This window comes from Clupea harengus, chromosome 10, assembly GCF_900700415.2.
Source record: "Clupea harengus chromosome 10, Ch_v2.0.2, whole genome shotgun sequence".
NCBI lineage: Eukaryota > Metazoa > Chordata > Actinopteri > Clupeiformes > Clupeidae > Clupea > Clupea harengus.
In genome coordinates this window covers 940991-967216 of record NC_045161.1, presented here as the reverse complement: position 1 = coordinate 967216, position 26226 = coordinate 940991, and the positions used below count along the sequence as shown (strand labels likewise).

At 41.2% G+C, this 26226-nt stretch overlaps 2 protein-coding genes across 4 annotated transcripts in view; one reads left to right on the top strand and one right to left on the bottom strand.

Annotated features, from left to right (window-relative positions):
• The window catches only part of LOC105908717 (chromatin assembly factor 1, subunit A (p150)), a 134686-nt gene that overhangs the window by 23429 nt on the left and 85031 nt on the right, over nucleotides 1–26226 (bottom strand). The window lies entirely within an intron of this gene.
• LOC116222114 (zinc finger and BTB domain-containing protein 37-like) lies at nucleotides 4127–15179 on the top strand. 3 transcript variants are annotated; one of them, XM_031574930.1, is made up of 4 exons: nucleotides 4127–4303; nucleotides 4485–5504; nucleotides 5738–5837; nucleotides 13820–15179. In XM_031574930.1, exons 2-4 carry the CDS (start codon nucleotides 4516–4518, stop codon nucleotides 13937–13939), a joined length of 1209 nt encoding a protein of 402 aa, XP_031430790.1. In that variant the 5' UTR covers nucleotides 4127–4303; nucleotides 4485–4515; the 3' UTR covers nucleotides 13940–15179. The 3 variants fall into 3 exon arrangements, with proteins under 3 accessions (XP_031430790.1, XP_031430791.1, XP_031430792.1); XM_031574931.1 differs by having other exon boundaries at nucleotides 4442–5504; XM_031574932.1 differs by lacking the exon at nucleotides 13820–15179 and having other exon boundaries at nucleotides 4485–5524; nucleotides 5738–5831.

The following is a 26226-nucleotide window of genomic DNA, read 5'->3' as shown; positions in this document are numbered from 1 at the left end:
CAACACAGGTAGCATAATAAGTTATAATGGTCATCTTCAATTTCTAATTCTGTTACATTCATCACAGGTATGGTCCTTTCAAATGTTACTGCAGTACAGTTATTGCCCTTTGTGACCAAATTGACACAAGTGGCAACCATTTCATCACCCCTGGTTGCCCTGTGGCAACCACATTTTCACTGTATCTTTATGATGTTCAAAAATAAAATAAAATAATTTCCTCATTGATATCTGAACCTCATGTAAGATCCACTGCACTGCATTTCCCACCTAACATTAGAAGGCTATTGTAAATACATAGCCTATACCACTATTTGATTCATGATACTGATCAACTTGTCAAAATTGATGCCTGCTGCTCAGCACAAGCATAGACTCATAACGTGTGTGTGTGTGTGTGTGTGTGTGTGTGTGTGTGTGTGTGTGAGATACTCGTAACACTATTGCATTATATAGGATGAAGGAACTTGTCTATGCACCATAGCCATCTAAACAACAGGTAACCAACTTATAGTCTGACCGATGGTAAGTGCCATTTTAGGCTGTAACATCATACATTCAAATTCTTCGTTGGCCTTCCAAATTGTTATGTGAGCAAACAAACTGAATCTTTTATCATCACAAATGGTTACGGTGAAATCAATTCAAATTTCACTGTACGAGATCCGCAATAATGTCAACTGGTAACCGGTAATCAACAATGAACTACCATTCCCACTTAGCCGTCAATCACAACAAAGTATACATTCTGGTAAAGCACTGGAATTCAAAATGCTGCATACCTGCTTTTTGCACGTCCGCATAAAGATGCAGATTTACTTAATCCACCTTAATCGCAAGGGAATAATAATTGTTGGGGAGTTTGTAAAGGATAGGATGTCACCAGCCAACCGAAATTAAGTGTTTATCAACTCTGCGTTACTTGGCGGTAGGGATGGGTATCTATGGGATGGGGATGATACTACTTATCCATACCGATACTCCATAACTCGAATCAAAAGATAGAGACATGAAATGAAAATATGTTAGTTATTTTTTACTTTTAGCAGAAATAACAAGTTCAATTGTAAAATTCTAAATCTCTAGCAGTATACAAAGAGCTTATTGTAAACACTGAAATCCATCTAAAACGAATAATGGGGCTCAGATCTGCATGCATCCGTCATTTTGCCTCTGGGCATCTCATCTGGGGTGTACAATTACAAATCAATCTCAGGTCACTGCTTACAATATCACTAAATGAATCTGAATTTGTGTAGGCAATGTGATTGTATATAAATAGTTAAGTAGACAACAGATCTACCTGCCAAAAAAAAGTGACATGCTTGACAACTCATTATTTGAATTTATAGTTGGATGTGCAGAAATCAGAAATTACAGTCTACCAATAAACATATTTTTCAGACCTAAACATTAATCTGTTCCTTTCCTTTCTGTTTTTCTCCCATTCACAAAGCGAGGACTATGTTTTGAGCGCACATACAGAACGGAGAGCCAGAGGACTATGAGGAGCAACTTGTTGAATTAGAATCGCAGACTGCACCGTCGACCATCACGCCATCCGTTCTCAGCAAACCTTCTAGAACTGGCCAGCACAGAACGGTTATACTTGTTAACTCGGTTTGAACACCAGTGTCTGTACATCATCTGCTAACAAAATCACAAAAACAAACGTCTCGAGCTCGTCTTGTTGCCAATCACAGAACTGGCTTTTAAAATTACAGTAGATTACTGGCAGTGTTCTAATCTGTCAAAAAAAATCCATCATTGTTACAAACAATTCAGCAGCAGTGACCAGTGGCCTACATGAAAGAGCAGCAGTGACCAGTGGCCTACATGAAAGAGCAGCAGTGACCAGTGGCCTACATGAAAGAGCAGCAGTGACCAGTGGCCTACATGAAAGGAGAATGCAGTGACCAGTGGCCTACATGCAAGAGCAGCAGTGACCAGTGGCCTACATGAAAGGAGAATGCATAAGCCAAGGGAGGTTGGGAGCTATGTTTATGTTGATACATTTGAACACCTGGACCTGAATGCAATCTCTTTCTGTAGTCTGCTTTGGCTAAGAAAAGAGATCTTTTGTGGAAAATGCACTGATAACACAGCATTTTTTCCCCTCTTTCTTAGTGTAATTGGATTACAACATGTGAATAGAAATGACAAGATATCTCATCGTTTACTGCTGACAGAGCATTTCATTCAAATTGGACAAATTGCGCTACCTCTTCCCAGGTCACTGAGTGTTTCATGAGGTTTAACCTTTTAAACAAACATTTAATTATTTTTTTAAACCTGCCAGGATATGTGTAAACTTTGAGGATATTCGAGATAGATTAATTGCATAACACAGGTAATACAGAAATATGGAGGCTTAATACGCCACTCTTCCAATAAAGGGAACATCATTTTTTTTGCCAGATAGAATAATCAGACTAAAGAAATTATGGTTTGTAATCGGCACATTTTCCCTGTCAGAGAAAAATATGTCGCTATGCCTATATCCAAAATCCAAGCCTCAGCTGAGAGTTTCGGCTATCGCCAGAATTTTCACAACCAACCAGGGCAGAATAGGCCGTTTCTGCCAGCCTTTTTCACCGTCAAAAAAGTCCTGCTCTGTATTAAAGAGTCAATTTATGTTGTTGATAAAGCCATAGCTAATGGTTCACCTAAGCTGAACATTTAGTTGATTTTCTCATATGTGCAATCTGGCACATGTGTAGTGGGGCAAAGCAAACCAAAAGTACAGTTTCTGGCCTTGTTTGAGTATTATTTTTGCCATGTTCGTCAAAATTTTACAATTTCACAATTTAACAAACGATCATCCAATCTGTAGTTATGTGTCATTGCTTTAGATAGAACCATGAAGGACCTGGAGTCTACAGCCAACTACACCAGGATCCTGTGTGTGGATTTTCAGCTCCACATTCAACACTATCATCCCAGCCCTGCTACAGGACAAGGTCTCCAAGCTTAACATGCCTGACTCCACGTGAAGGTGGATCACAGACTTCCTGTCTGACAGGAGGCAGCACATGAAGTTGGGCAAGCACACCTCTGACCCCCTAACCATCAGTACCAGACTGGGTCCTCTCCCCTCTACTCTTCTCTCTGTACATGAACAGGTGCACCTCCAGTCATCAGTCTGTCAAGCTCCTGAGGTTTGCAGATGACTTGCAGGGTTACCTGATAAAACACAAGCAAACGTGTCACTGAAGATGATCAGAAATACACTAACCAAGACTTCACAAGAGTGCAGTCCACTCTTGACCAAAAAGCACATTAAAAAACGGACTTGAATAAAGATACATAAGATACAAGGCCTAAATGTTTTGAGTACCGTAAGTGTTGCTCCGCAAGTTAGGCCTACTGACTTTAGGGCTTGAACAATTTTGCTCATTTTGGATAGAATTAGATACTAGAATTAGAGCTATAAACGCAACCAAACGTTATTTAATGTGTAATGTATTAATGCTTAATGATGGTGTTAGTTCAATGCTTTAATGCACATGTATTCTTGAGGGGTATGGGCAGCTGTACATCTTTGCGATACCTTCGTATTTGTTTTAAAACTAGCCAACTCTGAAGACTGCTGATATAGGCTATCCACAGTAACACTCTCGGGCTTCATATGTTGATAAATAATGGATAAAGAACAACTTACAAAACTACAAGTGGTCTTTCAGTTTGTCACGATGCATTATGGGAGTAAAAGTTTTTTCGTCTCCTCCACTTAATGGCTCTGCGACGAACCGAACAACACTTCCCATAATACCAATTGTTTCCCCACTCTGCTGGTTCAGTTCAGTGCTGTATTGGAACTAATGCTAACGGCGAGAGAGGCAGGGGCAAGAGATGAGTGGGGTTTTCGCCAACAGAACAAATGGCATGATCCTGATAAAAAGATGATAGTCCGTGATAGGATGCGGTAAGAAGAACGGTCAGTTTGTCGCGTTTAGATAGTAAAGTGTTGCTCAAGGAAGGCAGTTGCAAGGACCTACCATAGCCGGAGTTCTGTCGGGTAGGCTCCAGCTCATCACCGTACTGCAGTATGTTACTCTAACCGAGAAGAGTGCAACGCCGCGGCTATGATCTCGAAGCTGAACCGGTCGCTGGGTTGTCAAAAACGGTGGCGTTGTAGCGTTTAGTAGTTTTTAGTAATGCGTACATTGTATTCGTAATCCTCTGCTTCTATGCAAGTAAATGTTTTATAACAGTTGCAGATTCAGTAAACGCGTTCGAGCCGCAGTTCGCAAAAATAACCAAATGACACCCACAGTGTGATTTCGGTCCTGTTCACATCAAGGTAAGGTGTCTTAAGTTCAGCACTTTGACGTTGCAAGGCTTGTCTTGTGTAAAATGATATTCAAACGCATTCAATATGGTGTGAAAATATAGTTAGAAAATGTCCTGTAAATACTTACCGGTCTGATCTGCATTGCAGGTTTTAATGCACTGTTCACACAATATTCTGTCGCATACCTCAGGTTTGTCTGCTGTGACAACGCGGCAGACGGCATGGAGAGCACGGGCAGTATCCAGCTCGACATCCCGGACTTCAGCAACTCGGTGCTGTCCCACCTGAACCAGCTACGCATGCAGGGCCGCTTGTGCGACATTGTGGTGAACGTGCAGGGCCAGAGTTTTCGCGCGCACAAGGTGGTGCTCGCCGCCAGCTCACCGTACTTCCGTGACCACATGTCACTGAGCGAGATGAGCACGGTGTCCCTCTCGGTGATTCGAAACCCGTCGGTGTTCGAGCAGCTGTTGTCATTTTGCTACACAGGCCGGCTGTGCTTGCAACTGGCTGACATCATTAGCTATTTGACAGCGGCCAGCTTTTTGCAGATGCAGCACATCATTGACCACTGCACACAGATCCTAGAGGGTATCCACTTCAAGATAAACCTGTCTGAAGTCGACGGAGACCTGGTGGCAGCCCACCGGGGGTCCGGCCGGACCTTGGAGCCTGGGAGTGTTGCCGGGAGTTCAATGGGTCCGCACCTGCTCAGCCCCAGACACAGTACCCCCAAGGTGACGGGCCCGTGTGGAGGTGTAGGAGCGATGGAGGGACACAACGCACGTGAGGCGCAGGACGTGAGCCCGGCGGGCAACTCCATGAGCCCTCCGGTGGTGGAGCACAGTGGGCTTGGGTCAGAAGCTGTGGGCAAGGGGGGGGTGAGCAGCATCAGGGAAAAGGAGCCAGTCCTGCGCATCAACCGAGCGGGGCAATGGTACGTCGAGTCTGGACTAGAAGACGGTAGGGAGGAGGAAATACGAGTGCGGGTGCCAGATGGCCTGCGGATCAAGACGGAGCGTTTGGAGGAATGGGGTGGCACGGAGATGCAGGCGTCGTCGGCGGTTGAAGTGAGTGGGACGGAGGAAGGGGGTGCCCCCATGATGATTGACGCCTCAGGGCGCAGCTCACTGGTGCAGGAGGAGTTTGTGTCGGGGGCCTCTGGGTCAAAGAGCTCCCAGCCCTCCAGCAGCTTCAGCGAGACCGAGAGGTCTGTGTATGTGTGAATGGGTGTGTGCACGCATCTATTATTTGATGTTCAGTAATGAGACGTGTCTAAAGCATGCATTGCACACATGTTCAGGGTGATATGTGTTCTGCTATATGTTGTAACCATTGCTATTATCCACCCTATTTTGTATTGTTTACTGCAGGTGTGTGTGTGTGTGTGTGTGTGTGTATGGATGAGATGTGTGACGTCCATGTGTTGTTCCTCCTGCACAGGTTCAGTCCTACAGGTAGTGTTGTGGTGATGGCTGAGCGTCAGAGGGCCAAGAGTGAGTCTCCAGGGAGAGTGTATGATCAGAAACATCCCAGCTCGCAGGTACAACACACACACACACACACACACACACACACACATGCTCTTTCTGGATGCTCATAGGTACCCTGTCTCTGCAATGCACAAGTTCGATCATCTACACAAGTTGCCTTATACCAAGAGAATTCCAACTAGAGTTTTGGCATTGAGCTAATTCTATTTTTATTGCTACCTGCTGTGTGCAGAAATCCACAGAAAATGCAATACACAATGCATTGTGCATTATATTCATACATACAAATAAAATTATGTTGACATATGTTAAGAATGTATAATCTATCGGTAGAGGCTGCCATTCTGAATGTATAATCTATCGGTAGAGGCTGCCATTCTGAATGTATAATCTATCGGTAGAGGCTGCCATTCTGAATGTATAATCTATCGGTAGAGGCTGCCATTCTGTCAAAAGGTTGTTGATATTGTAGCTGAACAGTCAATCCAATTACACCCCTCCCTTCTGCGCTCCGCAAGAAACATGTTGATTGGCTGGAATTGTTTATGGTTTTGGTCTGAGACACTATGTTTATTTAGCAGCGACAGGACTGTGGACAGTGAATTTCTTTGAATGCACACACTGAGCGAATAACCCTTACCCTAGCTAGAAGACCGTGAGGAGCAATTAGCTGAATTTGACACAAATGTATTGGATTAGAATTGCAGACTACCTTTAAAGGTGCAGTCCTTGATCATAATCCATACACACATAATACACTTTTTGTCGAATTCAGCTAAATTCTCCTCACATTCCTAAAGCTGTCTGTTCAGTGTGTTTCAAAGAAACCTCTGGTGTTTGTGAACAGCCCTGGCTCTGTAAATAGGAAACAAACAAAGTGTCTCGAACTGAGCCACCCACTGTTCCAGCCAATCAACATGTTGTTTGATGTCTTGTCAGTCTTTCTGAGAGATTTTCCCAACTTAATCCAGTGAATTTGGATGGCGCACAACTGACTGGGCAGATAAAACAAAAACAACAGTTTGTTTACAACCCACTAAATCTTTTTCAAGGATTTAACAAAGAATGACAAGGCATTGGATGAAGTTGCTTTAGTAATTTGACCAAAAAGTTCTTCATTTTGAAGCCTTTATCGATTCAAATATATTACAGTAGACAATAAATCATCTTATATATTTAGTAGGGATGTTTACAGTCAGAAATACAGTCACACCAAATCACTCCTCTCACCTACAGGACGGTCCAAAACATGAGCTTCTTAAATTGAAGTTTGATTGTGGTCCATTTGGACATTGTGGTTTAATTGCATGCACAAGTGAGTACATATTAGGCTTCGTGGAAACGGGAGAGGGGGCCGTGAGTCCTTATGAGAGACATTGGGCATTGATTGATTTCAAGGATGAAGTATTTCATATTCAGACGAAAGGGGCACAGCCTCCATGAAGTTACGCCATTAGTATGAAAGTAATGACCACCAGACAAATAGGTATCTGTCTCTTGATTACCACTTTACTGAGACTCGTGCTTGATCAGCTTGGACATAGGTCACTAGAAATGCTTTGCATCTGAATAAAATAGTCTCTGAAGTATAGTAGTGAGGTTTGGTTGCATGAACAACCACAAGGCACGCTCTCTTCAAACAACCCGTCATTTCACATGGAAAGGCCACATAACACAAGTGAGCCACAGCCAGTGATGTGTGGTGGGAATAGGTTGCTACATGTACACAATTATGTTTAATCCATTGCCAGATGCATTTATCTAAAGCGACCTATAAGTGAGGTACAATGCATGCAAAAAAACAAATACAAAAGGTTTCACTTGGATAAATGATAAATGTATGTCCCTGTTGGTTTAGCCACCAGAGTGAGCAGTGGCAGAGGTAATGGCCTTTACACTGGCTACAGTGGCTTGTACAGAACTTCACTTACCGCATAGCAGTGCTTAATATGACCCGCCATAAAGTGAGAGTATGAGCAAGAATTAGGTGTGTGTGTGTGTGTGAGAGAGTGTTTATTGGACCTTTTGACAAATACAAATACCCAAATACATCAGACCTTTATGGCAATTTATTGATAAAAAAAAATACAAACAAATACAAATTATTGTTAATTGCAATTGGAATATTTCATGTGTTTATTTCGCCTTGTCATAGGCCAAAACAAGTTTTTGCTTATTACAGTGCCCCCCAGTGGTCAAATGATGCAACATGTTTGCCCCACCTTAGACAGGAATCCTGAGTCAATATCCCAAGGCATCAAAGAGGTGCTGAGATATGATCTTTCTGGCAGCATCATGAACTGCAAAACAATGGAGAGATTTACAGATACTGTTCCTTAAATACTTGCCGTATCATAGTTCATACTTGACATATTTACATTAAATACCTGCTGTGTCATATTTGAAATATACATTTTTACAAGATTTTACGATAAAAATATTAGTCTTGGTATTAGTCTTACTGTAAGATTTCCCTGCCAAATACTTGTGAGTTACTAGATGAAGGCAACCATTTTGGATATCGATTTCTAATACACAGCTATTCCACTTGAGGGCAGGAGACGTGTCAGATTATATACAACAGATTAATCAGGACAGTATTGATCATGATGATATATATGCTTCTCAAAACGTCATGTTGGTCAATACTGGTAGAACCTTTATGAGGAGGCTGATACCAATATGGAATGCTAAGTGGCAGAAGTGGCCACTGCATTTTCAAAAGTGATCCTGAAAATCCTCTGACCTTAAGATGTGATGGTTAAGCCATATTTCATAGTAGATAATAGTTCTGAAGTAATGTGCAGTTACTTGCCTTTCCCACATTTTGACTCCCATTGATTTCAGACCCTACCCATCTTTAATCAGTAAACCAAGGTTATTTACTGACACGGCACTGAATAGGAGAGATCCCTAGGAAATAGGAATTATACTTTGTTATTGTGGGGGCTGTACACTTAAAGGGTGTGAAGTAGTACTATATGAGCACCTCTGCACACATAGGACAGGGGTATATATTATACAGAAACCACCTCTGCACACAGGACAGGGGTATATATTATACTATATGAGCACCTCTGCACACATTGAACAGGGGTATTTATTATACATTAATAAACAGCCACAGGCAGCAATCATTGGGCTCCAAACACAAGGTGCAAACTCCCCCGTAGCGAAAGAGTAAATTATTGTAAATGTTCCGTAAGGATTTCAAATTTAAATGAATTTTGAAGATAGACCAAACCTTGTCAGAGGAACAGAGGAAAACTTGTTGTAGCGACATCTTACGAATGACTGTTTTAAACTGAGTAAATAGCTTCTATGTGCCATCATTAATGATCCTACAAAATTCCATTAAAATTAGCACACAAATATGTATTGGCTGGTGACTTTTGATTGGCCATAGGTAGCCATTTTGTTGAGCAAGCCAAATGGAACTTTAGGACATGTGGGCAAATGTAGCAGAGGAACATTTCTTGAGATGTTAAAATGTCAGGTGCAGCGCCCCCTATGGACCAAAATGGAAATAAATGTGCCGTGCATCCAAAAATTCCAACCAAGTATACTCTACAAATGAGTCGTAATGATCTAAGGCCATGTACCTCCTAGAGGCCAACTTGCAATACAAAAAATCGCAATTTTTGACTAAATGGTTGTCGAGCTATTGCCCAAGAAAGGCTTTGGGTCTACCACACAGTGGGTGCTAGCACCAAGGGACGAACCTTATGTTCCATATCAGCAAAGTGGTGCTCCAATCATGGCAAGTTTCATGTAGATTGGTGAAGTGCCAGTATATGATGTCGTCAACCAAAAATGTGTGAAAAACGGCGGTGCAACGGCGGTCGTAATATTAGTAATCATATTCATAATAAATTGCACATTGTTAGTTGTATTAGTAGCAGAACTAATTTGGGTTTACAGAGGTCACCCACCCACTCAAAGTGTTGAAGTGTCAAGGCTCTGAGCAATGGAAGCATTTCTTAATGAGATTAAGACATTCGCTTCAAACCTTGTTCCTGAGATTTTGAAGTGTTGCAGTTTATGATGCATCGTTTGGTAAAGACTGTTTTTTTTGTTTCGTTTTTTCTCAATTCTGTTATGATGTATTTGTGCATTTCTTTAAGATGGTTTGACGAATCAAACTTCTACAAGCTTCTAGCAAGCAAGGTCTGTAGACAATTCACACAGAATTTCAGAAGAATCTGACATGGTCTCAGACAAGTTGATGAAAGGATCAGACGGTGTGAAAAGGCAGTTACATTAACTTGCAAAATGTCACATTTATGATGCAAATTGATAAAAGTGTATTCTAGAAAACAGGAGAAAAAGGATTTTGTTTCTTTAGGTCAAGTCATATCTGAGATGCAAGCTTAAACATACATGTCTTTGCTAAAGTGCCACATTGGGGCTGCTTCATCCAAGATGCACTTTTTCTTCGTGATGTCATACGTAGCCATACATTTTGATTGGACGTTCACAGTGGAAGTGACAAACTTCTGAATCTGCTGGCAGCCATGTTAATGAAGTTAGTCAAGTAATAATGTGACAATATGTTAGACCATGGTATTTTGAGGTATAATGCTGAATTGCTTATTTTCAACTGATGTGCTCTGAAAAAAGCATAACTTAGATTATAGTGCCACCACATTTTTACGAATCTTCCACAGAATGTTTTATTACAGTTGGACAATATTTTACTGAGATTCAATAAATCTTTAGATTTTAAATACATTTTTATTGGCCTCTGATATCAAAGTGCTTGAACATGTTCCAATTTCTTGAGCAACTTAAGATTGGGAAAGTCTGTACTTGATCCTGGCTTTAAGTTTTAAAACGATTGGTTCTGCAGTTTCTCCTGAGTTGTCATTCTTTCTTTTGAGAACTCAAAGAAAGTTCATGATTACATACATACATACATACACACACACACACACACACACACACACACATACATATATATACATACATACATACATACATACATACATACATACATACATACATTTTGAAGCAGAAGTCCATTGTAGAAATAATGCAGATGACTTGTATGATTCACGTGATGAAATAATTTTGATTCTAGACTAAGAAAGAATAATAATAATAATAATACATCACATTTATATAGCGCTTTTCACAGTTCTCAAAGACGCTTAAAATAAATATAACTAAAGAAAAGAATAAAAAAAAACATGGTGTGTGTGTGTGGGCTATTTGAGTAAGGCATGTCTGAAGAGGTGGGTTTTCAGGGCCCTTTTAAATGCTGACGGTGTGGGGGCATTTTATATGTGGTGTGGTAATGAGCTCCACAGGGAGGAGGCGGTGGATGAAAACGCCCTGTCACCCCTGGTTCAGCACTTGGTCCTCGGTATTTGCAGGAGGTTGGCATCCGCAGACCTGAGGCATCGGGAGGGGGCATGTTGGTGGAGGAGGTCGGAGAGGTAGGGGGGGGAACCAGGTTGTTGAGGGCCTTGTAGGTGGTGAGGAGAATCCTAAAATGAATCCTTTGTTTAACCGGGAGCCAGTGAAGGACTGAGCCATGGAGGACTGGGGTCAGACAATGTAGAAATGGAATATATTGTGAAGTTTAATGCCTGTAGGTCTTTTTTCTGTATACACATTTTTAGCAGAGACATAAGAACATAAGAATAATCTGAACAGCATATAGCAGCAGCAGCTTTTATGCTTGGACCCCATAAATATAAACTACACGACCCACCCCCCTGACTATTTTGAGTGTATATGGTCATGTAAAGGAGGGAATCACACCTGGTGACACTAGCTACCCAAGATATTCGCTATGTAGGCATATTGCTCAAGGTCGGAAACTGTAATAACAGGTATACATTTCTGTCATTTCTACAGTTATTTACCACATACCACACAATAATATTGCAAATTGTTGTACAGTAAATAGTTGTAGGTCAATGGCTGTCGTTAAACACTGACATATTTTTTTAATGATGTAAATTACTGTATTTACCATTAGTGCCAACGGTTAAGACTCTTCTATCTTGTTTTTCACTTCTGAGTGATTTGAACTGACGAGCTTTGCTAAACGGTTCAGATGGAGAACCATTACGTTTAGCTCAGCAGGTTTTATGGGGTGGAGGCACACACAACAAAGTAATGTCAGAGAAGACAGGCTCTGGTAACGTCACAGCTCTGTGGCTCCACGGGGATTCAGAGATGGTGTCCATGAACAGGATCTTTTACTCCGAGAGAACCAACAAGCAACCAAGGTAAATATGTTTCAAATATAAATGTACTAGCATTAGTTACGGTTGTCATGTCTGATGCGCACATTTGTTGGATTGAACATTTGCTTCTCAACATTAGTGTTAGCTAGTTAGCGGTAACTTTTTCAAAGTAAACCGAGTTAACGTTTCATTTTCCAAATTAGTTTATTGTTTCAAAGCTAAATTACTTATTGCCTTTATGAACTTTTGTTATTGCCTTTGTTGACAAAATGTAGATTGATTTACAATAAGGTGGCGCTAGTAATATTTTCTGGTAGTTAACATTAAAGGCTCATAATGTGTGTTAACATTAGCCATAGGTCATCATTAGCTTAGTTAATTGCATTGAATGTCACATTATTAACACTGGCATTTTTAAAACTGTTGTTGGATGGTCACCTTTCCAACTTGAGTGGTGTTTGGTCGGTTTCGTTTGTCATTTGAAAGAGCTGTCATTTTAAGGTAGTTAACTTGAATATACCACAAGTGCTTATGTAGCCTGATGATCATGGATTGATATTTGGGTTTTGCAGATGCCTTGTCTGTGTTGTTGTGGAGGCTATCCTGCCTGTGCGACTCTGGAGTTCATCCAACGGTAAATAACCTGTAGACCTACGTATACTTTCTACCTCCAAACACTGCTGTTGGCTTCATTTATCACACATGTTTAGTTCACCTGAATCACAAATAAAATACTTTTTTCACTTCCTCTGCGCTATAACTTGCCATGAATGTTTCATAATGAAGCTATCCACACTCATACTTCTGCTGCCAATTTTGCAAATTGGTTGAGGATATGAGGTGAAACTCAATGTACCCTTATTGGCGTAGCAGCAGAATTCTGGGTGAAATTGCCACTCAAGGTTAATGTTAGTGCTAATGCTAGTAGCTCTAGGGCACCCATCCAGCCTCAGTCGCCAGCCTGCAGTCCCCAATGTTCCCAACACAGAGGGATCAGTTCCTCAGTCACCAGCGTATAGTCCCCAATGTTCCCAACACAGAGGGATCACGAGGCCACCAGCCTATGGTCCCCAACACAGAGGGATCATGGTTCCTCAGTCACCAGCGTATAGTCCCCAATGTTCCCAACACAGAGGGATCAGTTCCTCAGTCACCAGCCTATGGTCCCCAACACAGGGATCATGAGTTTGTTCCATGGTTTGGTGATTGAGCCTGAATGGGTGCTGTGCATCAACTGCAACATTGGCCTTTTAAAAGTAAAACTATTATACACATGCTGAACATAGAAAGAGTTACTGCAATATACACATGTAGGCTAAAATACATTCATAAATGTGAATTGCATTATAATATTGATCACATATTGATTGTTTTTTTCCCCCCATTGCTTTTTGTCTGTCCTAAAGGTTCTTTGTGAGAATACATTCTGAGGAAGAAACAAGATGCACTGCTTAAACCGGGAGTTTTCAGGAAAGGAAAGAGGGTGAAGAGAAAAGTGGCCGTTTGAGTGGAAGGATTCGGATTATGTGAGACACTTGTAAATAGGACATGCACAGTAAAAGATAATTTACTAGTTCATTAGATACAACTCCCGAAAACAAATGCAGTCTCTGAACTGTGTTGTGTTATACTGACAGGTGTGTCTTGAGACAATTAAAGCGCCTTGAGCCAATTTTATTGTTTTGGCGGTATATAAATAAAATTGAATCAAATTGAATTGTAGTTGTTGAGTAAAGGAAACAAAATGTTGTGATTTTCAGATAAATTTAATTTATTTTAAGTTGCATCAGTGTGAAAACTGTGTATAATATAATTTGATCTTGCTGTGCTTCCAGGGGAGTATGTCATCACTGAATAAACTGGACACTGTTTTGACTCTGGACAACAACAGAGTGGGTAGCAGGTGGAGAAGTGGTTTGTATGTCACCAGATTAGTACAGGCCAAAGACTTGTGACTTGTGGATACAGAACATCATGAACATTTCTTGTTGATTTAAGTCAGGCGTTTTTGAAGTTACTGTGTTATTTGTAATGTAACTTGTACATGTAAGTATTAATGCACTTTGTATTGTATTGATTTGAAATTAAACAGTTTTAAATGAAATTCTGTATTTTCACACCTTTCTGTCTAAAGTGCTTTAAACATTTGCAATGTTTTAAATAAAGGAATCAATATATTGCAATAATTGGATCTGTGTGGATTGAATAGCATTATCTTATGTAGGATATAAATGAAATCAATACAATGTATGCAGTTTATAAAAAACACATTTAATAAATAGATAAGTAGTAAATAATGATAGTAATAATAATAACAATAAAGATAACTTACCAAAAAAATAAAGAAATACGATTACAGTACTGTACAATTAACCTAGGTTTTCACAGTGCCTTTATCGCAATATACAATTGCAGTAACACTTAAACACAGTAAAACATTGAAATACTTCCATTGGTTGAAGTGTAGGTTTGAATGAAAATGTGTCCTATGTGCATGACCCATCACATCTTAAGTATTAATATAGGCATCTGCTTATCACACTCGCACTCTCTCAAGTCTTAAGTATTAATATAGGCATCAGCTTATCACACTTATCTGCATAGCTCTACCAACCTTAACCAAACATCCAGTTTGTTGACTTCTGTCAGGACCCGTGGTCATTTCCTGATCCAACTCCCAATCTCTCTCCAGCTCATTTCCTGTCTCTCTTCACTGTCCTATCTCATTAAAGGCAACAAGCCCAAAAATAAATATATGTATAAAAAAAAAACCGATATTGCCACTTAGTGGTTGCTGCATTGCCTTTGTTTGGAGGTGGGCACGTTTTTGTAGGTCAAGACCTATTCATGTGTGGATTGCGATAAAGCGTAAAGAATTTACGTCAGTGGAAGCTGGCATGGATGCATGTTAGTCGATCCACAAATGCAGGTTCAACACTTCACACACAGAATTACAGATTTACAAATATAATTTCATTACAGATACACATGCAAAGTATGATATCGGTTTTTTTTATTGTAAAATATACAGTTCAGTGCAATACAATACAAAGGTTTGCGTCCCCCTGCTCTGACTAAATGAGAAAAGGAGTAATACAAAGACATTTATTTTCATCAACTTGTTTCATCAATATATAATAATATAATAATAATAATATATAATTTTACAAATGTTCTTTCATCATCAAAAAATAACAAAAATGATCAAAGAGTGAGTGAGTGAGTGAGTGAGTGAGTGAGTGAGTGAGTGAGTGAGTGAGTGAGTGTGTGAGTGAGTGAGTGAGTGAGTGTGAGTGTGAGTGTGAGTGAGTGTGAGTGAGTGAGTGTGTGAGTGAGTGTGTGAGTGAGTGTGTGTGTGAGTGAGTGAGTGTGTGAGTGAGTGAGTGAGTGTGTGAATGAGTGAGTGAATGAGGCAAGAATGAATGGAACTGGGGTTGCCTACCATTACGTCAAGAACCCCTGGGTGTGAATCAGTCATGTGGAAGCTATTTAGTGAACACCCAAAGCAATTACGTATTAAACAATCTTAAAGGCTCTGCTCTGGGCACTTAACAGTGTTGTCAAGACACTCAAAGGCAGAGGCCGGGACTCTGTGCCCCGATTGGACGTGCAGGCTTCCAGCTGACCAATAGAATTGCATCCGTCATGAAAAATGACTGAATGTGTGCACACCTCTCTGCGAGCCGCGGCTACGGTAATGCAGGGAATAAATAACTAATAGGGAAGTAAGGTTTTAATCCGGATACATACAGTGATAGTGAAATAATGGTGATGGATGTGCGGGGGGTGGGGGGTGGTGGGTGGGTGTGCATCAGGCACTTGAGCTCTGCAGAAAGTGGAAGGCAGAGAGAATACAGGTCAATATCAACAGATTTGAAAGCAAAGCCTCCTACCATCAGTCAAAAAGCTAAAAGAGGAAGAGGCAGTGAATCCTTCGACTAGGCAATGATTCAAAGCACAAAGCAACTCAGGAATGGTTTAAAAAGAATAAGGTAAACGTTTTGCTATGTCTTTCCAAGTCTCCAGACTTGAAAATAATATATAAAACCTGTGGAGCCAAGAAATCTGGTAGACTTGGAACAGATATGCTGGGAAGAATGGGCTTAAGTCCCACCACAGAGGACCCAAGAGAGTTCCACCACAGAGGACCCAAGAGAGGCCCACCAGAGAGGACCCAATGGCTGCTCAAGGGTGTATAGGACCCAAGATGGATATGGAGGTTAGAAAGGCAAAGGGAGGACATACAACATTTTGGACTGATATCATTTCCATTACTTCACCATTATCATTATCACTTTTTTATAAACTCTTTGATCATTTCTGTTACTTTCGATGATTATGGAACACTTTCAAAACCTGAACATGCAAAAAAATATTGTGTTGTTGAAGATTAATTGAAGTCATTTCAAATACAGGGGTATGCAAACATTTGCAGTCAACTGTATCTTCAGATAGATATTAATTAGTACAAATCACAGTCCATTTATCTAAATCAGAACTTCCAAGTCCCAAGTAAGGTGTTTTGTGTTTGTGGATAGCAGAACAGATTTGCAACGCATTGAATATTTGTGGATCATGGAATGTGCATTTACAAATAATATTCAGACATTCAGACACGACTCCCAGACTGACGGAGGATTATTCCGTGTGCTTCTCTGACCCCACCACATATACAGCCACTGCCGTACTCTGCCACTCCAACTGTTTTTTTTTTTGTTTTTTTTTGCCAAATAAAATTAGTTTTCTTGCCTTTAGATCGGATAAGAGCACTGCTACCTTGTAGTCACTGAAATTTCCTTTTTGGTTGATTTCTGCCAATGGTAGCCAGCTGGTACAGTGCTGTGCAGTGAGTAAACCTTACTCCCTGGCACCTTATGAGATGGGCTAGCAACAGATGCTAGCACTCGTGGGTTTTTTGACCTCCTTGCTAGCACACCCACCTCCCATGCCTGAGGTTGCGAGTTGGAGTCCGGTGGGGGACTGTGCTTGTCTAGACAATGCAGCTTACATTGGTGCTGTGACCCGGATTGGGAGTGAGTTTTAAGGGGGGTTAGTGTAACGGTAGGCAGCAGGTACAGTACTGTGCAATGAGTAAACCTCACTCACCAACACCTACAGAGGTGTGCTAGCAACAGACGCTAGCACCCATGGGTTTAAGCCTCCTTGCCTGCACGGTCACCGAGGTTGCGAGTTCGAGTCCGGTGCAGGACTGTGCACATTATGTTTCGATCTCAACTTTGGGGTAGCCCAGGCCTATTTATATGTATTAGTATATGTACAATGCATGTCATTGAGGGAGGAGAGAGGGTGGAGTTTGGTGCTTGATAGCTACATTCTCATTGGTCGGTATGTACAAAGGTGCATGATATCTTGTGTGCGCAGGGGGTCATACATCTGATGACTCCCCCCTCCTCATCCTTAGATAAAGCCTTCTCACAAGGGTATGTCAAATGAAGACCAGAAGCATTACAGCAAATAACTGCAAAAACAGAAACGTGTTTGAAACATTTATTCGAAATATCCAATCCAGTTGAAGTACCTGTTAGTGCTAATTTACATCGAAATGTTCTTTACTTTCTATCCGGTGTGTTGTGTTAACAATGTAATTTGTCTCAAGGTGAAGGGAGGAAAGGACAGGAGAGAATCAAGCAGATGAATTCATTCACACATCAAGATAAAACATATTAGGATTAGTGGTCGACCGATTAATCGGGCCGATATCCGGCAATTTGAGTTAATCGGCATCGGCACTGCACAAACAACTCTTTACTGTTTTGGGGAATGAGATCACTGGCAGCAATGTTGACTTTCTCTCGTCTAATCACAAATTGTGTTATTGGGTGGTGCGCAAAGAGCTGAACCATTGACGGTTGCAAAATGGCCTATCATTTGTTTATGTTACGGACAGACTTGCACACAATATGTATATAAGACGTATCATAAGCAGAGTAGAAAATTGTGCATAACAGTTTGGTGGGAACGGGCAGCTGTAAGCAGAGGGCTTCTGCAAGTGGATCAGGTAGAAAGACTGCAGCAGCATCCCACAGTGGAGATAGTCTAGAGTAGGAGTGTGTGTGTGTGTGTGTGTGTGTGTGTGTGTGTGTGTGTGTGTGTGTGTGTGTGTGTGTGTGTGTGTGTGTGTGTGTGTGTGTGTGTGTGTGTGTGTGTGTGTGTGTGTGTGTGTGTGTGTGTGTGTGTGTGTGTGTAGATCAGGTAGAGAGACTGCAGCAGCATCCCACAGTGGAGATAGTCTAGAGTAGGAGTAGTGTGTTTATGAATATTTGTTTGTTTATTGTATATACCTGTTTCGGGGTCGAGGTGAAAATCCCCATGTAAATAAATAAGAAGATATTTTTATATGAAAGCCACCATCTCCTGCACCCTTCTTCCCAACTACACCACCCAGTCTAGTCGCCACCTCCCAAAACAACGTGGGGTGACCGCCCGCTCCCTCACATTTGGACCTGCGAATGTGAGGGACCGGGCGGTCACCCCACGCTGTTTTGGGAGGTCGCACTCAACGTGCTACAGACAATAGGGAGAACTAGGCATATCATTGAGCATGCTAGGCACAGATCAACTATTCACAGGTCACATGGACCATATTCAAAGCACAGGTTCAGAAGGAACATTTATTAACAAAGCACAGGTTCACTAGGAACATCTTCAAAGCACAGGTTCAGAAGGAACATATTAACAAAGCACAGGTTCAGATGGAACATATTAACAAAGCACAGGTTCACTAGGAACATATTAACAAAGCACAGGTTCAGAAGGAACATATTAACAAAGCACAGGTTCAGAAGGAACATATTAACAGCACCTTACAGTATCCACACAGCTAGATACTAAATCCACTTCACCTCACAGCAGGTAAGTGTTTCTTACTTCCGGCGCCGACGTGAATGGCAGCCTTTCCACGTAGCTCCGTTGTCTCGAGTCTTTTTAGCTTTTTTGAGTTTGTTTGTCCTTGTTTACATTTTGCCTTTATAGGCACTGTGTAGATATCTTTATATCCTATGGATACACTTGTATGTATATATGTTCTCCCTATGTGTATGTATGTATATATATATGTATATTTGGGCACGGTGGCTCAAGTGCTTGCACTGCCGCCTCACAGCAAGAAGGTCATGGGTTCGATTCCCGCATGGGGCGCTGTTGGCTCTGGGGGGCAGGTCCTCCCCAGACCTGGGCTATCTCCCGGGCCTTTCTGTGTGGAGTTTGCATGTTCTCCCCGTGTTCACAAGGGGTTTCAACCAATAAGAACCCCAACAGGAAAAACATGCAAAAACAGAACATTCTCCTGTCCGTCCGTGACCGAGACGGACGATTCACTTGGTCCCCGGGCGCTGAGAAGCTGCCCACTGCTCCTGGAGGGTCCTGGAGGAAGGATGGTCCGGGATGGGTCAAATGCAGAGCGTACATTTCACAGCGACCTCAGGCCTGCGTGTGTTTGTGTGTGTGTGTCCTGAGTCGCCTCCATAAAATACACGTGTGTGTTGCAGTGTGCCGCTTGTGGCAAAAAAAGAACTGACTGAAGTCAGCCTTGTTTGTTGTGATTTATGTATGTATGTCGGTGAGGTGTATAAGTGTATATGTGTATAAGCTACTGGATGACCTAAATTTCCCTCGGGATTAATAAAGTATCCATCTATCTATCTATCTATCATCTAAACGCAAACGCCTTTCACAGTCTCTCATGCCTGTTCGCAAAGTTCTCCCATGGCCATCTCAAGAAAATGTCTCAAATAGGTGGCAGCTCAAGAGACTAGTTATAGCCACACTACTCTGTTTAAGAGGATGCAAGCAAATTAAACAACAGGTCAGTTGACAAACATGAGCACACAGAGTCCAGTGGTGGATGTTTAATCGATTGGTCTTTTAATTGTGATGCTGCTTATTTCCAAATGATCTTATAGGCTAGGCTACAATTGAACTGATTCTGCCGATGTGCAACACATCTAGCTTAGCAAAAAAAATAACCTGGGATAGCAAACTATGAACGAAACCAACGTTTAGCTAATGTTAGTTACCATGAGGAGACAAAGGTAAGTTACAAGTTACAAGTTACAAGTCTTTTATTGTCAGATGCACAGAATGACACAGGGTCAGACTGGGCACTGAAATTCTTAGGACAAGGCACCGCACAACAACCTACCATAGCATAACATAGCAAACATAATATAACATAACATGACATACACTCTGTACAAGTACTCTGAACATAATTTACATGTAATAACATATAATAACCTTACTAAATATAGAAGATAAATATACAATACAATATGCTAAAACATATACCGACCTATACATATAATACTAACATATATACATATAACATATAATACACATATAGTAACATATAATAAACTAAACTACAGACAAATGGGAGTAGCAGGTAGTGCAATAATTCTGATTATAGGTAGCTATATTGGGTAGATGGCAACAGTAACTAGCTACAGCAAGCATTCATCTCTAATTTTAAGTTAGAGATTTTTTATTTACTGGTACTTTTAGGAAATAAAAACGTATTAACACTGACACCATATGATTACAATACTGTTACTTCTTACAGAGTAACTGAAATGATCAGCTAACATCTGAGCTTTCAACTACAACTGGAACTACATTTACATTTAGTCATTTAGCAGACGCTTTTATCCAAAGCGACTTACAAGGATGTATACACAACTATAACTACAGCTACAAACTAAAAATGGAATTGCCATTGAAATAAATGAAATAAATGAAAGTGAAATAAGTCTGCAGTTGACATCATAAGACATTGAAAAGACATCCACAATGACGTCCATATTTGTAAAAAAAAAAAAAAAAAAAATGTAACCTTGTCCAGAGGTCTTGTGGATGTCAATATTGGCCATTCCGGAAACATCCTAATAAGATGTCATAAACACTTTCATTCTGGCCCCTCGGGACGTCTTTTCAACGCGAGACAAAAGACGTATTTTGGATGTATCTTTGCTCAGTGGGCCCAGGCAACTCACCTCACGATTCCACAAACTGAGATCAGAAACAAAGAGCGAAAGAGAATAACTCTTCAAGTGTCTCCCCAAGTAGCTAACTTCTTGTTGGCTATTAAATTCATGAAAGTATAACCTGAGTGGCTGCCTGCTTATGGAATGAAAATGCTTCCTAGCTACCTAGCTTGACATAGGCTCTGAAGGCGCCTGTGTAGCAATGTGTGAAGTCGACTGCTACTATTGCTTGCACTGCATTCAATCAGTCGATTGCTACTATTGCTTGCACTGCATTCAATCAGTCGATTGCTCTGATTGCATTAGGGAAACCAGCTCTGGCTTCAAACTGGGCTTTGATGTTAGCCTGGTCAACCACATCATATGGGAACTTTATATATCTGGCTCAGCCAGCTCAAGGATGACTGGCACACTCATAATGAATCTGCCCGTTCCCTCTGGAATGCCCATTCCAAAAGCCAGTAGAAATGTGCATACGCCAGGCATGGAGTTGGCATAGAGGAATCTGCATACGCCAGGCATGAAGTTGGCATAGAGGAATCTGCATACGCCAGGCATGAAGTTGGCATAGAGGAATCTGCATACGCCAGGCATGAAGTTGGCATAGAGGAATCTGCATACGCCAGGCATGGAGTTGGCATAGAGAGTTGCAAATTCTCACATTCATTCAACTGTTGATACATCTGACTGTGAGCATGAAAGATGGTGAACGCAATGTTTTTGTGCATATGCAACATCAATACACGAGGGCCAGAGATGAGGGTGAACAAACTCTATTCCTTCATGATACATTTATTCAAACTCTATTCATTCATTCATTCAAACTCTATTCATTCATGATACATTCATTCAAACTCTATTCATTCATGATACTACTGGCCCAAGTGACTTTGGTTGCCTCATCTGAAAGGACCTCGAGGGGGAAGATTGACGGGGTGATATGTATGAAAACATTCATGAACACCACCTCACTTCTGCACCTTGCAATGGCGATTAAACGCAAAAATGCGCAGTAATGTTGTAAAGGCCTCACAAGAATGTTTTAAGGCCACAATCGCAGTCGCCTAAGCTTTGGGCTCTATGGAATGCCTTGAGACCATTTCAATTATTATTAAATTATTCTACTATATAAATACATACATTTTAATTGAATTGGATAGACCATTTTAAATACCCATTATGTTTTTTTATGACATACATGTTCATGAACGTAGACCTGTTTTTAATACCCAGTCATGATGTTGCACCTGTTTTTAAAACTTGATCATGATTATAGGTGTATTTAATACCTGTTAGTGAATTTAGACCTGGTTTTAATAGACAATTGTGATATTGCATCAGTTTTTAAATACCTGATCATAATTTTTTGAACCTATATTTATTACCTGCTCATGTCACACCTGTTTTCAAATACCTTTAGAACCGTGAGAGACCCTTATAAAAAAGAAATGGTGTTGGCTGATTCATATTGAGTAAAGTAACAGCAGATGTCATTCCCTCAACACTATGCCATAGTTTAGTTTTCCAGCAGTAGCAATTCTCATCCTGTCCAAAAGCTTAATCCACGTGAATCTACAGAAGATGGCTTCATAGCTACATGTCTAGTCGTTCAAATCCAGTAGTTCAAGTGTCTTTTTACTTTTATTTCATTTTGTTATATTTCTAATGTAAAGTAGTATTTATTTATTGTTACACCAGGTTCTATTGCTCGTAGCTTGAATATTCTCTCCCTTGTACGTCGCTTTGGACAAAAGCGTCTGCTAAATGACTAAATGTAAATGTAAATGTAATGTAAGGTTGATGGATTCAAAGCCTTTCTTTTTCATTTCAATTCACTCAATGAATGTCGACATGGCTGTTTTAATAGATACAGACGTACAAATGCATTCATCAGTTGGTACACCATGCATCACGGCTTCACCAGACTACATCTGTTTCTGTCACACGCACGAGGGGGTGAATGTTGGGAGGCATGCAGGCCTGGGGATAGATGTTGATGGACCAGGTGAACAGAGACTCCAGAGGCAGGGCCAGAGACTCCAGAGGCAGGGCCAGAGACTCCAGAGGCAGGGCCAGGTGAACAGAGACTCCAGAGGCAGGGCCAGAGACTCCAGAGGCAGGGCCAGGTGAACAGAGACTCCAGAGGCCGGGCCAGGTGAACAGAGACTCCAGAGGCAGGGCCAGAGACTCCAGAGGCAGGGCCAGGTGAACAGAGACTCCAGAGGCAGGGCCAGAGACTCCAGAGAGGGCCAGGTGAACAGAGGCAGGGCCAGGTGAACAGAGACTCCAGAGAGGGCCAGGTGAACAGAGGAAGGGCCAGGTGAACAGAGACTCCAGAGGCAGGGCCAGGTGTGAGTGGGCCGTTGGTGGAAGGCTGAGACGTCTGGGAGGGGTGCAGACCACAGACAGCTATGCCCCCCGGTACTCCCTCCAGCTCTTCAGGGCCCTGGATGGCCACAACTGTCTCCTTCCCAAGAGTGAGAGGAAGCTCCCACCATCAGTCCTCTGTTGTTCTCTCCTGAGAGCTGCACCCTTCCTCTTGGTCCCGCTGGCGTAGTTCCTTCATTTCCCCCTTATGTCCTCTGGAGTCCGTGTCCACCCATGGTCCACAGAATTTATATTTATATTATATTTATATTTATACCTCATCGATCAACACACCCACATCCTTGGGTGTGAATTGGAGCTTTCGTGATTGCACCATTTTCACATATAGGATGTCTGCCACTTGCATAAAAGGCTTCAATAGTAAATAGCATTGAATATGCAGCAGGTGTTTTCTCATAGATTTCCCACCTGTTCACATTTACCTGATTACCTGAATGACTTGCTTGTTAGAAGACAGAGCAAAAGGACAGAGCTAATTTTAATATTCCCTTTATGTGTAGGCTATGTGCGTGTAGACCTATTTATAAAGGAATCATAAATCAATCGATTGAGAGGATCCCTTGCCATTATGAAAAGGGAAGAGCTGAGTTAAGAACCCGCGTATACCGTAATAAAATTATGTTTTCCGTGGTGGGACGTCATACATGCGGGTGTACCGCACTGAACCACCAACATGCTATGATTCAGGATGTCGGGCCAGGATTTATGAAATATCGCGTTGAAATGTTAAGTTGAACACCTATTTACAGATATATTTGAATAAATGCATGGTAATAGTTCTTCTAGTTATTCTCTAAGAAGCGTAGGCTATTATTATTGCTGTTGTTTTATATTAACAATATTAACAGGCTAAATAATAATAATAATAATAATAATTGCACGCTTTGAAAGTCTTAAAAAAACACCTTGAAACATTGTGGTTCAAACTGTGGTTTCTTACTATGGTACGGTTTTGGAAAACAGTCGCAGTTCAGGTGTTAGTTTTATGATACATTGTAGCCTGTTAGTTCAATTGCCTACTAACCTCCGCTGTTGTTGGGAACCGCACCCTAGGGAAACACTTCGAAAAATCAAGATAGGCGGTCTTAAGGAATGACGTAGCACTAAGAAGCTCTGGGAAACGCTCCCTAATAAGCCAGCTGTTTGTTTAACTAAAATTGACAATGGACAGACCCTGTAAGGCTATTTTTACAAGGCTATAGTCTACTTTCAGACATGGTCACAACTTTTTTAAGGCTAAACGTTAGCTTCATCTGAATGTGTTAAGGGCTAGCTATGTGTGGTCCAGGCCAACCTTACAAACGTAGGCTATCTTTTAGAGAGGGCATAGCCTACCTTAGTTAAACGCACTGGGAAACACCTTAACAAATTCTACAAATTATATCTATCTAGGTAGCCTATCTTAAGAGATATTTTACGAATTACGTATCTTAGAGTTAAGAGTTCTGCAACTCGCCCCAGGTAAACGCGCCTCAGACCACCTGATGTAAAATGCAGTAGCTTTCTATAGAGAATCACACATTCTCCAAATTGTTCACGTCTTGCTTTAAAGCCCATGCCAAGCGACTGAGCATTTCGTCTACGCGGTCTAATGAGGGACCTTCAGAGCACGTCTCTTGGGATGATTTTAATATATTGTTCATAACGACTGGACATTTTCCCTACAGCGGTTCAACCACCTGCTCTTACAATGATTCAACTGCCTTGTCAAACGCAGCGTCAATTCACTCCGACGTAGGCTATCAATTGCTAAATCTTTTTAAAAGACTAATGCAATTTAAGAATCTTCATTGCCTGGGCATTGTCCACTCCGGTCTGTGGTGGGATTTTATAGACACAGGGCATTGACTTGATTAATTTCGAAAACATATTTTTTTACGGAGTAGGCTAGACTACAGAATATTTAAATCCATACATTATTATTATTTATTATAATTGTCATTATTAACAATAATAATAATGTAAGCATTTTATTAGGCCTACAACTGTTTTATATTTCACATAATTCCTTATCCTTTTTATTTTATTTCTAGCCTGTGCGTGTTTGTGCGCACTGCCTCAGGCAAACAGGCGTTTCTCTGTTTATTTCAACAATAGCTGACAGAATACTGTGCCCCCCTTCTAGTAGCTTAATTACGTAAATGGACAGGATCTGTCAGGAGACTATAACTATTCCCTAATAGAATTTGCCCCCAAGTGCAATTTAATTTTCTTCTTGCCTTCTCCGTAGGTCCCCCATCTCCGTCCCAGCCACCACCTAAAGAATTGATGCAAGTAGTCTGACACGGAAAGAACGGCTTGTGTCGGTCTTCTATTAGTTTGTTCTGACATAAGGAAAATACAAAGGTAGGCCTTTCAATAGGACCTGACAATGTCAACGTTAAAATAGCGGAATCCGTCAGTATAGAGATAACAGACAATAGGCTGCCGAGCGGGGTACCTCTATGGACTAGCCTATTTAGAAAGCTGTCCATCGTTCGCGATACTGAACCATATAATTTAGGTAGGTAGCTTTTTTGCGTGATAGTTTTGGTTTGGGAATAATAGTCTATTCAGGCTATGGCGTATGATGTTTGATTCACAGGCTCAAACGCAGGATTAGTATATATTTTATGTATGGGGCATTGCAATCAGGCAGGCCTGCAACTGACCTGCAAAAGGCAAAATAAAGGGTGACACGCTATTCTGCCCTGTCTGGCCAACAGTTGATCTATGAAATGTTATACCCTTTTTAGGCATGTCTAGGCTCATTTAACGTAAAGAAATAGAACACTTAAATGGGTTTTCGGCACAGCTGCATCATGGTTGCGCTAGGATTTTTTCCTGCTTGCCGGTGTCCAGAAATAATTTAG